Genomic DNA, 15,493 nt, shown 5'->3' with positions numbered 1-15,493 from the left:
TTCTGCCCCTGTTGAAGTATAGACACTTCTGCCAGAATCTGAGTTAAGACAACTTTATTAGTAAAAGCTTCAAGAAAAAAAATATATCTGGCAAATTAGCATTTTGTTTTTCCTATATCCAGTAGCAAAACCTAATTTCCCAAAGTAGGGCCTTATTTCCTGAGTATAAAGGGGGTCAGGGAAAGCAAAAATGAAACAGAAAAATCCCTTCATTTACTAGGGTTCAGTGTGATTCCCTTTACTGTTAAATTTAACATTGACAAATTTAGTTTATAAATACTGTGGCAGCTTCAAGTTATTTTCAGAAATCTGTTACTATTAAATTGTTAACCTTATAAATTTTTTCCCCCCAATGCAGGTTTTCTTTATAAATTTTCCTACAGGGCTGCTCTGTGGAGAAATCAGAAAAGCATATGTAGAATTTGTGAATGTGAGCAAGTGTCCTCTTACTGCACTGAAGGTTGTATCAAAACATCCAGAATTTTTTACTTTTGGTGGAAATACTGGTGTTTTAACACCGCTGAATCCATCAGCTTCGGAAAACTGTAGTGCTTATAAGACTGTTGTGACAGATTCTACCTCTGTATGCACAGCACTGATGTCATCAGCTTCTTCTGTAAACTTTGGGCTTGGCACAGGAAGTCAGCCAGAGGTGATACACGTCCCACTTCCCGACTCTGTCCTCCTCCCTGGGGCTTCAATCCAGCTTCCAATGTGGTTACATGGACCAGATGAAGAAGGAGTTCATGAAATAAACTTTTTGTTTTACTATGAAAGTATTAAAAAACACTCAAAAATGTGGTAAGATTTTTTTAACAAGCTTTTTCAAACTACATTAGGTTTTACCTAGAAAACTACTTGACACTAAATGTATTTAGGTATGTTAAATACTTCTGGACTCAAGTGCCCTAAAAATGAAAGTGGTGTCTAATTGGTGTCTAACTTTGCTGTAGTAGTAAAGAAAAGCATAAACATCAGTGGCTATATATTACACTGAACTCACTGCTTGCTAGATTAACTTTCTGGTTAAATTGTCAAACTGATTGAAAAATTGCTCTGTCCAAAACACGTGCAAAGTACTACACTCATGAATGAAAGAAATCTCCCTGAATTCTTAGCAAAGGACAATGTACGTGAAGTCAGCCCTTCACCGTGGAAGCATATTTAGTTCTGGTTAGTGGGTTGTCTTGCTTTCCTAGGGGAAGAGAGTGTGGAGTGGTTGGTATTGGATACTGTAAAAGGGAAGCTCTGTCCACATCAGAGCCTCAAGGAAGTTTGCTTTCAGCTCAGAACTTGGCCAACAGTTCCAACTTATTAATTTCTTCAGCCAATAATCAAAAACAAATAGCCTTTTCACAAAAACAAAATCACAGTAGTCTCTTTTCACTTTCTTACTCAATATATTTGTTTTGCCACTCATCTGAAGAGAAGGTGGCCGTACCATTTGTGATGTTTTTTTTATACCTCCTTTTTATTTTTTTTATTTTTTTTTCGTGTTACCACTTACAAAATACCAGCTAATCAGGTTGACATAGGCAGGAAGAGATTGTTCACACTGGAAGAATGACAGGAGACCAAGGATGTGGATTAATTAAGCTGCACCTTTTATTTCCTTTTAATAGCTAGGAGTATCCGGAAACAAATTGTACAGTGCAGGGTCAGCTCTCTGCTGTTCAAGATGTAGGGGCGCCAAACCCACCTCCGCAGCTCCGATGAGTGCTTTCCTTTAAATCCTTTTCCAATCCGTATTACCTGATAACCATATCCCTCCCATACAGAGTTCCTGCGTTGGATATCTGCCAGAAGAAGCCACCAACAACATTCTGGGCTGCCTCCCCCCACTCCATTACCCCTCCAGATTCCCAAATATCCACAGATTCCTTCTTCCTTTTTTCCCTTGTAACAGAGGTGAACCACATTTAAATTCAGTGTCCACTCCCAAGCTTCCAAAGAGTGCACAAGATGCATCAGCTGGTCCCATAACATGCCCTTCCTTATTGTGCCTTGTTCCTCTGGTTCTACAGAGAGACTTATACTGCTTCTCAGGTTCAGTCCCTATCCTGGCTAATACAGTTTAGGAGTAGTAGCAGATAGGGGCTGAGTCTTTTGTAAACAGTGTGGTTCTTTAGAGCCTATCAGTTCATCAAGCGTCAGTTGTCCAGACCATGGAGGAGTGAGCCCTTCAGGAGAAACTAGTGAACCAATACATTCATCTAACATTTTAATTTCTATCTGCTCATAGATCAGAGTGGAGAATTCAGTGTTTTCAATCCCTCTCTTCATTTTCTGCCTTTCATTTTTCCCCCTTCATAACATATGTCCTGGCTGGTTCTTACAGTTTCAAATCAGTGCAGGGATGTTGTTCATATTCTTGACTTGCTGTGCCTTCTCCACCTCTAGCTTTACTTAGATTAAGTCACTGGGACTTGGGAGATCTGAGTTTTGTTCCCAGTTGTACCAATACTTCCTATGTGACCTTGGACAACTTACGTAGTCATTTTCACAGTTCCCCATCTGTAAAGTGAGAATACTTCACTACCTCAAATAGATGTTGAGGATGAATTAATGAGGCTGAGCTACTTGTATATTATAGTGATGTTGTCCATAAAAAGCACCTAGCTACAGTTCAGATTACCTGTTAAATCTAACAGAAGAGCTCTGTGGAGCTCAAAAGCTTGTCTGTCTCACCAACAGGAGTTAGTCTAATAAAAGAGATCGCCTCTCCCACCTCGTCTCTCTCAAGTCTAATAGAAGTGAGTTCTGTAAACTGGACTGAAGAACTTTGTCGTTTAGCTCCCTATAAGTTACCCATCCTACAGGCTTAAGTGGGTTGTGTCCACAGAGCATATAATGTAACTGGATACATACCATCAAATATTGATTGACTTTGCTATGAGCATATTATACTTGTGCTCTGTGAATTTCACAGGCCTCCTGTCATCTTCCAAGTGCAGAGAGTCTCAGTAAAAGGTCTACAGAACTCACTTTCTGGTGTATTGCAGAATACAGGCAGATCTGCTGACCTTCAGAAAATTGGTCAAGTTGTATCTTTTTGTTAAGTACTTGTTAGCTAGAAAAATATAAAGCTCACAATAGTTGACTTGCTCTTGCACTGCTAACAGGGTTAGAAATAAGCCTCTTTTTTTGCTGGAGTAAGCAGTTTAAGATTCTGGATGCGCACAGGTATCAGGTGTTTTTGAATGTGTGGTGCCATTTGTAGTCTTTTTGGACTAAAACCACACTTTAAAGTGGTCGCATACTCAACATATGTGTGTGACTATAGCTAATTGAAAGTTGTACTTTTCAAAATACAGACTGATATATGGGAACTTTGGGCACTAAAGAAATTAACGTATTTTGTTTATCAGCACTGAAGTACTCACTAGATCAGGGGTCGGCAACCTTTCAGAAGTGGTGTGCTGAGTCTTCATTTATTTACTCTAATAAGGTTTCGCGTGCCAGCAATACATTTTAACATTTTTAGAAGGTCTCTTTCTATAAGTCTATAATATATAACTAAACTATTGTTGTATGTAAAGTAAATAAGGTTTTTAAAATGTTTAAGACGCTTCATTTAAAATTAAATTAAAATGCAGCACCCCCCAGACCGGTGACCAGGACCTGGGCAGTGTGAGTGCCACTGAAAATCAGCTTGTGTGCCACCTTTGGCATGTGTGCCATAGGTTGCCTACTCCTGCACTAGATTAACACTTAAAATTTTGACCAGCAGTTATAAACTCCTTCCCCACCCCCGCATCTGGTTAGATCTGAACCTGTGTCAGTGTTATAGCTCTTGTATTTACATTCTCCAGAACCGTGAGCCTAATCAGTAGTACAGGTTTTCAGACACTACGAAGATGTGTCAACTTGCTACATCTTTTATCTTGGTGTGGGAGATGCTATATAGCAAAGAATTTCTTCTCAGCGGGAGCTGGAAACAAATTTATGGCCTGATTACACCTGCTTTTAAATGTAAAAGCATAATTGTTAATGAGAATTTCTCTGATAAACCAGTATTGCAATTTAGAACCTGATGCTTTCTTTCTAGTCATAGAGTATTAAGACACACTGCAGTTATATGTACCAGCCGATCTTTGAATGTTCGAGCTACTGTCTGTAGAAGTAATGCCCTTGAGGATGAAGGCAAAGGGGACAATATGCTGGTGTTTGTGGATGTGGAAAATATCAATACTGTAAGTTTGTTTAGAAAAGGGGATTTTATTTTGTCTTTATACTCTTTTACCAAGGTTTACTCTCATGGCTGCATGTCTGGATAGCATATGCTTGGTCTGCTGATAGACAAGTTTCTCTTTAGCATGCTAATTAAGACAAACTATTTTGCAAAACAGATTTATTATAAACATGAAGTTCTAAGTGAAACTTGCTCAATAAAATGCATTGAAACAATTTAGGACTCTTCAACTACAAGTGGAATTTCACTAAATCAAAGTTCAGTGTAGACAAGTTCCACTGTAATTCCTCCCTCCCCCCAAATATGCTTTAGGAACTGTGATAGGTGTCAGTTTTTATTTGACTTGAAAGGGTGTACATTGTAAGTTGCATTTGAAGCATTCTTGATGCCCATCAGTTGCAAGCATGGATAACTAGCTCTGAATTGCATATCTAAGCCTTTCATTCTATCACACAAGTTTTGTTGCTAGCTGCAAATGAAAAAATGATTCAGTTCAACATTGTGAACTTGGAATCTGAGTCTTCGACTCTTGCTTACACCTACTAGCCAAACTCTCAATCTGGTAGGTCGCCCTAATTGAAGTAATGGGTGCTGCTGGTACAGTAGCTTGGCATGACCTGTAGCACTGGTTTGCAATCTTTTCACACTACTCCCAAAACCCCAAACGTACTTTCTTGTTACAAGCCAAGGTTTAGAAATTGGGTCATAAGAAATATCAGACTTTTTTTTGTGTGAGGCTCTGTCATAGTAGGTCTGTTATATGGGCATTTATAAGTGTGCTTCTCACTGACCACATAGCATTTAACTCTTGTTCACTGGAACACCGTTTGGAACCTTGTTCACTGGAACACCGTTGCTGTGCTGGTATTAGTTATAAAGAGGGAGGGGGGCAGCAGGTGGAAGGAGTGTGGGGTAGCTGCTAGTTTGCTCTGTACTCTTACTGGGTCCTAGGGCTTTCAGTATTTTGCTGCTTTATTCCCCCTCAACCAGCTGAGTACAACCCAGGGTATGAACCAATTGCGGGTTGCATTCTATTCATTGTGAAATCCTGATTTTTAGGAATCAATAAGTGCCTTTTTTGCTTTGTTTTTTAAAAGATGTACTACCACCAAGATATAAACTATTGTAAACTAATATTCAGTATAGTGTTTAAATTCTAACAATGGGGCGGGGGAGAGGCGTATTACTTTGAGGCCAACTGTGTAATCTGACAGAGTTCTTCTGGTAATGTGTTATCACCAGTGTAGCCTATGATAGGCTGCCACAGCAGAGCATGCTGGAAGACAAGAGCGAAGAAAAATGTTCAGTAGTTCTCTAACCTGGCTGTGGGAGGGAATTCCACATGTAATGCTAAATTTAGTCAGCTTTTCACTATTACCTTCGACTCATTAAACCTATTAATATTGTAACTTGAATATTTCTTAATTTGTAGTTATATTTGGGTAGCACTAGAAATTGATACTGTTAGGATACTTTAAAAAACAAATTAAACATCACAACATTCCTTTGAAGGGGAGAGAGATTTTTATACTGATAAAGTGAGGCAGAAAGGTTAAATGACTTGTCTAAAGGCTTTTAAGGAGTTTGTCGGGTACAACTAGAAACCAGGCTCCTCACTGCCATTTCTGAGTTCAGACCACTAGACCATTCCATTTCACTAGAAATTATTGGCATAGCCTATAGTGGAATTATGCATATTTAAGAGTTTCCATGCTCCAGCAAGGTGAAGCTACAGTGTCTGCACTAAACTGCAGAATAATATAACTGAATCCCTACTGATGAATTTTTAAACAGTTGGGTGCTAGTTGAATCACTGAACTGAGCCAATATTTCAGTGGTTCTCAAACTTTTGTACTGGTGACCCCTTTCACATAGCAAGCCTCTGAGTGCGACCCCCCCCCTTATAAATTAAAAACACTTTTTTATATATTTAACACCATTATAAATACTAGAGGCAAAGTGGGGCTTGGGGTGGAGGCTGACAGGTTGCATTGCCCCATGTAATAGCCTCATGACTCCCTGAGGGGTCCTGACCCCCAGTTTGAGTACCCCTGCAATATTTGATATGCACAGGCACATTGTGTTGCTGAGGGCATGTGTAAGGCCGGAATTCTGACATCTGTAGGCTTCCATAGCTTCCAATAAAACATTTTTAATTAGTGTTTTAGATGTAACTGAATTGTGCAGAATGTTTTTATCATTCTTGGAAATGTTAAGAAAAACAGGCAGGTTATTAGGCAACATTAAGTCTTAAAGTTGATTTAAAACATAGGTTTTGTCCTTCTGGCCCACCTGATTTGGCATATTTACCTAAGTAATTTTAGACAGTGATATGGATAGAGTCAGTGTCCTAGTGGATAGAAAACTTGACTGAGAATTAGAAGGCCTTGGTTTTGTTCAAACTCTGTTGCTGTCCTGCTGTGTAAAACTTCCTCTCCGTGCCTCTGTTTCTCTTCCATCCTTTCTCTTGACTGATTATTTAATGTAAAGGCTCTTCAGGGCAAGAACTTTCTTGTTGTCTTTGTACAATGCCTAGCACAAAGGGACTCCAATCTATTGTGGCCTCTGGATATACACCTCTACCCTGATATAACGCGACCCAGTATAATACAAATTCTGATATAACGTGGTAAAGCACTGCTCGGGGGGGGGGGCACGCGGGGCTGTGCACTCCGACGGATCAAAGCAAGTTTGATTATAATATGATTTCACCTATAATGCAGTAAGATTTTTTTGGCTCCCGAGGACAGTATTATATCTGGGTAGTGGTGTACCTGTATTACTAGTAATATGGATTGAGGCTTTCCTAAAGATGCCAAATCTCCTAGATTTTGAAATAGAGTTCTTCATTTATAGAATAAAAATTTGCTCCTTTTGTCAGTTGGTTTAGATTGGCACAATTAACTTTCTCATTTTTATGTAGAGTGAAGCTGGTGTTAAAGAATTTCATATAGTACAAGTATCAAGTAACAGCAAACACTGGAAGTTACAGAAAGCTGTAAATCGCTTTGAAGACAAAGGTTTGTATTTGTATCAAGTATAAGTTAGTCACTGTTCTGTTTGTCAGAGAACAGTTAATCTTATGCAAGGAAGCATCAAATTATACTGTTTAAATCTACTTATATTTTCTCTTGTCTTCTTTTAATAAATTTCTTGTAATTCTGTTTTTTACCATTTCAGAAACTAATTTGTCATTATCATTAAGAGACATTTCTGCTCTACCAATAAACTAGAAATCCATCTGTATAATGAGAGTTCAACCCAACTGTTTGGATTGGTTGACTAGTGGAGTTCACTTCTCAGTTTCTGCTGATTTCCGTCTGCCTTGATTCCTTTGTTATGTTACATCTGTTTATTTTTATAGTGGTAGAATGATACTTAATTTAGTCGCAGAAAGAACAGGAGTACTTGTGGCACCTTACAGACTAACAAATTTATTTGAGATTAAGCTTTCGTGGGCTAAAATTCACTTCATCGGATGCATGAAGCGGAAAATACAGTAGGAAGGTGTGTGCGTGTGCGTACGCACACACACACAACATGAAACAATGGGTATTACCATGCACACTATAGGGAGAGGGATCAGTTAAGAATGAGCTATTACCAGCAGAGGAGAGAGTGGTAATCAAAACGGCCCATTTGCAGCAGTTGACAAGAAGGTGTGAGGAACCGTAGGAGGGGAAAATAAACCTGGAGAAATAGTTTTACTTTGTCTAATGAGCCACCCACTCCCAGTCTTTATTCAAACCTAATTTATTAGTGTCCAATTTGCAAATTAATTCCAATTCAGCAGTCTCTCTTTGGAGTCTGTTTTTGCAGTTTTTGTTGTTGTGGTATTGTGACTTTTAGATCTGTAATCGAGTGACCAGGGAGATTGAAGTGTTCTCCAACTGTTTTTTGAATGTTATAATTCTTGACGTCTGATTTGTATCCATTTATTGTTTTATGTAGAGACTGTCCGATTTGGCCTATGTACATGACAGAGGGGTATTGCTGGCACATGATGACATATATCACATTGGTAGATGTGCAGGTGAACGAGCCTCTGAAAGTGTGGCTGATGTGATTTAGATCCTATGGTGATGTCCCGTTAATAGATATGTGGACAGTATTTTCCACTGCATGCATCTAATGAAGTGGGTTTTAGCCCAGGAAAGCTTATGCTCAAATAAATTTTTGTCTCTGCAAATACTCCTGTTCTTTTTGCAGATACAGACTAACACGGCTGCTCCTCTGAAATTTATTTGGTTATTCGGTTTTCTATTTCCAAACACCTGGGCTTCCTGTTGCACTAGAATTGATGGCCAGACCAGTCAGACCTACTATGCTGTAATTGTTTCCATTCCCATACCTGCTCCTTCTTTCTCTATTCCAACACATTCTACTCCAAGTTAGAAATAATTGGAGGTGCAAATGGGAGTCTTTCATTCACTGACTCATATTATCTGTATACCAGATAATTATAGCAAGATGGATTCCTTGTATATGTTAGCAAATAAGATATGGAATCCAGGTTAAGTAAATTCTATTATAGTCAGTTTTTGAGACTAACTTGTACAATATTGGTTCATGAGCAGTTTCTAAATACTTAGTCTCCTATATGCATCAGGCTTACAGATTGCAAAGACTGTTTTTGGGAAGTCCTCAGGTGCTACGGTAGTGGAGACCATATAAGTATCTAGGTCAATGGGAAATACAATTTTTTTCAACATCTTTCTTTCAGATTATAAGCTTGCCAGTAGAGAGAGAGGAAAGCTATGCTTCAAAGCAGTAAGATGCAAAAACTCTGGAGGTAGGTTCACTTAACTTTATTGGACATTGGGTTTGGGTGGGATTTTCAAAAGCGTTTGTAACTTCCGTGAAACTTAAGTGCTCATGTTGTGACTTTGCATGCAGACGAAGTGACACTTCCTCTCTTTCTGTCCTTTAGAAAATTACACATTTGCAGACGTTGTCTTTGGAAATGAGCAGGTATGTAAATTGATACAACTTAATACTTTGTCAGTATTATTTGAGTGTTAAATACCTGTTTTGTGCATATGACCCAATCAAAACCTTTATTGCCTAAGAAATACCTCCGTATGTGGCATACAATGATCTTTTGCACTTCATGTTTGTGCTAGTATTTTAAAAACACACATTCTTGTACCCTGAAGTCTTTCTCCTTGCTTCCTCAGTGTACATAGATGTAATAAACAATATGGACATAGACAATATAGGAGCATGATCCAATGGATAGAGTCATGGATAATCTGGAGACCTAGATTCTATTTTTGGCCCTGGCACTGAGCAATTCACTTCACCTCTTTCCCTTCCTACCCTTTTTTTTTCTGTTTAGATCATAAGCAGTTCAGTACCTAGGATAGGGAGACCCTAATCTGTTGTGGCCTCTAGATGTTACTGTAATAGAAATAATAAAAATAGCTATTAAATTTGTTGTTGGTTTTTAACATTTATTCTGCTTGCACATGTTGCAAAAAGTACGTGGGGGTGAGGGGAGGAGGGGTTCCACGAGTGTCTCAGTGAATTCCAGATATGCTTGTTGTGTTGCAAGTAGATCTCTTCCCTAATTGCTAGTCCTACAAATCCCACCTATCACCAAAAAGTCAATCTGTGTTTTTTGTCTTGTGCATAATCATTAATAATAAAGACTTCACGGTCAGACATACCTGTGCAACTTCTTGTTTTCAATGGGGTTGTGTAGGTATATTTGGAAGAATCCATATTCTTTCATAGCCATTGAATGCTTATAGCAGAGGGGAGAGTGGAGTGGGGGGTGGGCGGAGGAACTGTGACTGAAGTAGCCCTCTGACTCTGAATGCAAATGGAGAGTTTGTCTGTTGAGTTAAAGCTGCTAGTTTTATGTATTTACAATATGGTATTGTCTAGATGATGACTGGGGCTTGCTATGTTAGGTGCAATACAGAGAAGGTAATGTCTGTCTTCAGAATCACTTTTCAGCATAGACTTATGCTTCAAATGTGACCACTATACCTAAATTTTTGAACAGTTGTGCCTTCTTACATTTTTTTTACTAGCTTGTATATCTGACACTTCCCCAAGTTGAGATTTCACAGATATTGCTTGTTAGGTGCAAAAATACCCTGTGATTGTGGGTGTGTAACATTGGTTTAATCTTGCTTTAAATTCACAGTATATCTGACCTGTTCTGTGTCTGATTTTACTAAGCTAAGAGTGTATCTGATGCCTTCAGTCAAATTGACCATAGACAAGCCTAATTTGCTCCTGTTGAAGTTGGTGGAGGTCTTGATGATGACTTCAGTAGAAACAAGATTGAACACTGATCCAAAGCTTTAGAGTTTCTTTGTGCCAAAACCAGTAACAGTTCATACTGAGACTTCATAGAGCAGTGTATATAAAAAAAGATTTGTTTGACTTTGTATGTAGTTGAAAGACAGCACATTCTATAGAAGTAACTGTAAATGTGACATTAAACTTCAAGATGAGAGCACTGGTAGACATAGAGTTGTTCTTTTGTGCTTTCATATGATCGCCAGTGGAGATACTCATAAAGCACCTTTTGCTTTTTTTCTTTACTTACATATTATAATGCCAGTTAGTAATTTTCTCTGCCCAGCAGATAACACCCAGCTTAATCTGTATCACCTGATCCTGAAGTAGCACTTTCTCTTAGTGTTCGCTAATTTAGTTGATCATCTTTGATTGCATCTGAACACAGACAAAACAAGATGCTCATCCTTATCTTGAAATAAGGATTAGACAGTTTCTCTGCATTTTAATATTTTCCACTGAACTGTTACAGAGAAAATTGAGTTTTCTCTGTGAAAACATGCTGATACATTTTAAAAAATTTTTTATTCTCTTAGGAATGTGGGTAGGCTTGGCTTTCATCTATAGCAAACTGGTCCAGTTCAATGGCATTTTTGTAGGTTTAAATTACTTACTCATAAGACTTAAACTATTAAGACTCTCAATCAAATATTTCACAATCAAATAATGTAGGGCTTGCAGTGCATATTCTGGAACAGAATTTTGTACCATTTACTTGTCATTCACAGCAGGTAAAACACAAGCATCTAATTGTATTTACAATCTGAGATATCCTTTATTCTGCTATAATAAGTAAAAATTAAGTTAACGTTTAGTCAGTGCTCAATGTATAGATGAGCATTCATGGAAGACAAGCGCATGACTTTTTTAGAAATTTTGGCAAACTAATGCTACTATCCCAAGTACGCTAGAAAGGAAAATGAGTTCAAAACTGCACAAGATACAGATTCTGCATTGCCACTAAGTTTTATGCAGATCCATGTGACGTTATGTGAGCTAGCTTAAATATTTACCATATGATCATAAACTTCATCTTATTGTCAACACACTCTGCCACAAACCATGCTAAGGATGGGATCTGGGGGTGCATAAAGATGAGTGAATGGTGAAGGCTGTAGGTGGGTGCTGGATAGGAGCTGTCTGGGGGAGAACTTACTTATAACTGTACCACCTAGGAATTCTAGTCATGGAGCAGGACCCCATTGTGCTAGGTGGTTCACCGACAGTCCTTGCCCCTGAAAGTTTACGATCCAAGTACACCTGATATAACGTGACCTGAAATAACACGAATTCGGATATAACGCGGTAAAGCAGCGCTCCAGTGGGGATGGGGCTCTCACTCTGGTGGATCAAAGCAAGTTCAATATAACGTGGTTTCACCTATAATGCGATAAGATTTTTTGGCTTCCGAGAACAGCGTTATATCGGGGTAGAGGGGTATATAATAAGAGACAACAGAAGATTATAGACAAATGGAGTACAAGGAAACAATGAGACAGTATTGTCAGTGATAGTGGTCTGAGTACACTAGCAGTCTAACCATTGTCAAGGTTTTGTTAGTGTATCATGGCAAGGGGAAGGTTTTTTGAAGGAGGATAATGAGGTGGTTTTGCACATGTTTATGGGAAGTACCCTGCGAGCATGAGAGGGAGCATGGGAGAAACATGAAGGTTCTTATTTGAAAATTTAGCAAATGGATGGTTGGCAGCATGGTCCGACTAGTTGACCTTGATAGTGAATGAGATATGATACATGGAGTGGGGATAAGTTGTGTAGAGCTTTAAAAGTGAAGACAAGCAGCTGTTGGATGTGATAGAGAAAAGGGGAGCCAGTGGAGGGGTGACATGAACAAAGCAACATGCAAGGAGAATTATCTTTGCAGAAGCATTGAATAGATATCCTTAGGACAAGATTGCACTTGTCCAGGCCAGAGAACAGAGTGTTGCTGTGATTGAGATGTGAAATGAGACCCTGGATAGGGATTTTAGCTGGATGGATGGCATATCTTAAGTCTTATTTCTCAAGTCTTATCATAGAATCATAGAATATCAGGGTTGGAAGGGACCTCAGGAGGTCTAGTCCAACCCCGTGCTCAAAGCAGGACCAATCCTCAATTCCACCCCCATCCCTAAATGGCCCCCCGAAGGATTGAGCTCATAACTCTGCGTTTAGGAGGCCAATGCTCAAACCACTGAGCTATCCCTCCCCTGCAGAAAGAATTAGCAAGAGTTAGACATAATGTGAAAGTCATGTCCTAGAGAGAGATCAGAGCCTAAGGTGAGGCAAGATTATGTATCTGAGTGACAAGCAGAAGTATTGGGCTAGGGGAGAGGGCAACAGAAGGTTGTTAAGGCTGGCAAGTTACTGGGGGAGTTTTGTGATTCTGCCCCGAGGGATACCTTGAGGGAGAAGACAGGGACAACTGGGAGTGGGGGGAAATTGTGAAAGAGGTATTTGATGGAGAGTAGTTGGGGAGAGGGGTATCTGGGAGGTAGCTGTGGAAGGGGTCTGTTGGAGGATTTCAGAGGCTGGTGGATGTAAGTGTCTGATAAGCTATCTCGATGCTGGCTGGGGAGGGGAGAGCCTGGGACCAGTTTGGGATCCCAGTAATTTTCTGTCACTGCTTTGTTACACCCTTCCAGGCTACTCTCCCCTGGACTCTCTGTGAAGGAGGGGAGGGGAAGGAGGCCACAAGGCAGAGGCTGCTTACTCAGCTGGCACTATAGTGACTTCTTTTGGCCATGAGCCACAATTGCAACTCGTTTGCAATATAGCTCACTGCACAGATGTGACAGGGTTGTGTTTAAATGTGTGTGTGTCACAGATCCATGGCACTTTGTAGCCCTGATGTTGGCAGTATGAATGGTGCTGTTTGAACTTATTTGTAAGGAATTTATGAAAATACAGTAATGCTGGGATATTTTCGCAATCAGAAAAACACAAAATTGCTTTTAGCTGAGTGTTTGTGGATGGCAATAGATCTTAATCAGAATGAATTAGTCCAAGTCATTACTTTTTAAAAGGGCATCACTTCCAACATTTTTGTATTCTACGTTGTTTTTCTGAGCCTCAAATTCCTAATGGTTGGGCTTGCTCCATGCTGCTCAGCTTAGCACATCCAATCAGTGGCTGAAGATTTTAACTGTTCTTGCTGGTCATGCCAATTTCCTGTGGACTAGAGTTCTCTTCTGTGTATGAGACACAGCATGCCACGTGTTCAGGTTCCTTTGTATTTACTTGAATGGCTGAAGTCTCATGAGACAGAGCCAAAAATGCCCCAAATGCAAAACCTTGCTAATTTCCCCCAATTTTAGCTCTGATCTGCTCAGTATGCAGGTATTTAGAGTACTCTGAAAGGTGGCTTTTCTGTCAAATTCTCCTGTGCCTGCCTTGCTATCATGCACCAAATGACACGCTATAAAATTCAGGAGACTGACCATTCCCACCAGGCTGGAACTATGCCTTGTCCCAGCATGAGCTTGGGTGGCTGAGTGGCAATAGAATTGCAGGTACATCTGATCACCACAATGGAGTAGGGGGACGAGGAGGAGGTATGAGCAGCAGTAAGATAGTCTCTGTGATATTTATTCAATTGTTAGTGTATCTTGTCCATCGTTGGTGCAGGTTTAAATGGTAGTCTTTAATCCAGGGTTTCAGTTATATGAATACAGGTGTTAAGTGTAAAAATCCTGGGCAGTTTCATAAAGTAAGGCCTCCAAAAATGGCAGGGCAGTATTTATTCTGTGTTTCAAATTTAGTATAGTCCCTGAGTGTCATCGGTCTCCTTTACAGGAAAACATTCTAGAAAGACCATTCTCCCATAGACCATTACTTCCCCAAGCCCAGGGTTGATCATTCCTCTCCCATGGTGTGAGTAATCTGCCAATACACAATAGCTAACAGCTTTGCACAAGGTAATATAGTTTGGTCATTTTGACAGACCTCTGAAGGGTGGGGATGAAGGAGTAGGAAGACGTGCCAAATATTGCCACCACCTCCTTGTTGAGTCTTCTCCCAAGGACAGACTCCTTAGCTGCTACTTTATTCTGTGAGATTTGGTTGAAAAAGTTCTGGAGTAAGTGATGGATTCTAGTTGTATATACACCGCTACCTTGATATAACGCCACCCGATATAACACAAATTTGGATATAACGCGGTAAAGCAGTGCTCGGAGGGGTGGGGCTGCGCACTCCTGTGGATCAAAGCAAGTTCAGTATAACATGGTTTCACCTATAACGTAGTAAGATTTTTTTGGCTCCCAAGGACAACATTATATCGAGGTAGAGGTGTGTGTATATATATCTATATATCTAGATATATATACATAACTAGGATCTGTCTGTCTAACAACTTAAGGTTTGCCTCATAATGACCTAGACCAGGGTATTGGCCATTGTCTCCATCAAAGTCAAGTTCAATTTGGGTATCGTTAAGGGCAATGAAAGTGGCTTTCTTGGTTAAATTTATTGGGCCTGCAGAATGAAATTCGAGGTGTTATTACTCATAGACTCCAGGACTGGAAGGGACCTCGAGAGGTCATTGAGTCCAGTCCCCTGCCCTCATGGCAGGACCAAATATTGTCTAGACCATCCCTAATAGACATTTATCTAACCTACTCTTAAATATCTCCAGAGATGGAGATTCCACAACTTCCCTAGGCAATCTATTCCAGTGTTTAACTACCCTGACAGTTAGGAACTTTTTCCTAATGTCCAACCTAAATCTCCCTTGCTGCAGAGTAAGCCCATTGCTTCTTGTTCTATCATTGGAGGCTAAGGTGAACAAGTTTTCTCCCTCCTCCTGATGACACCCTTTTAGATACCTGAAAACTGCTATCATGTCCCCTCTCAGTCTTCTCTTTTCCAAACTAAACAAACCCAATTCCTTCAGCCTTCCTTCATAGGTCATGTTCTCAAGACCTTTAATCATTCTTGTTGCTCTTCTCTGGACCCTCTCCAGTTTCTCCACATCTTTCTTGAAATGCGGTG

General features: G+C 39.8%; 1 protein-coding gene across 11 annotated transcripts in view; it reads left to right on the top strand.

The window, feature by feature from the left end:
* The window catches only part of TRAPPC8 (trafficking protein particle complex 8), a 116,305-nt gene that overhangs the window by 77,253 nt on the left and 23,559 nt on the right, over positions 1-15,493 (top strand). For all 11 annotated transcript variants that reach the window (XM_030552976.1, XM_030552982.1, XM_030552981.1 and 8 more), the window contains 5 exons: positions 359-801; positions 4,049-4,193; positions 7,116-7,212; positions 8,916-8,984; positions 9,123-9,163. In XM_030552976.1, coding sequence (XP_030408836.1) covers positions 359-801; positions 4,049-4,193; positions 7,116-7,212; positions 8,916-8,984; positions 9,123-9,163 — 795 coding nt within the window. The remainder of the gene's footprint in view (positions 1-358; positions 802-4,048; positions 4,194-7,115; positions 7,213-8,915; positions 8,985-9,122; positions 9,164-15,493) is intronic.

Source organism: Gopherus evgoodei, chromosome 2, assembly GCF_007399415.2.
Source record: "Gopherus evgoodei ecotype Sinaloan lineage chromosome 2, rGopEvg1_v1.p, whole genome shotgun sequence".
Taxonomy (NCBI): domain Eukaryota; kingdom Metazoa; phylum Chordata; order Testudines; family Testudinidae; genus Gopherus; species Gopherus evgoodei.
Note: the sequence above shows the minus strand (reverse complement) of the source record. Positions and strands in the feature narration are given on the sequence as shown.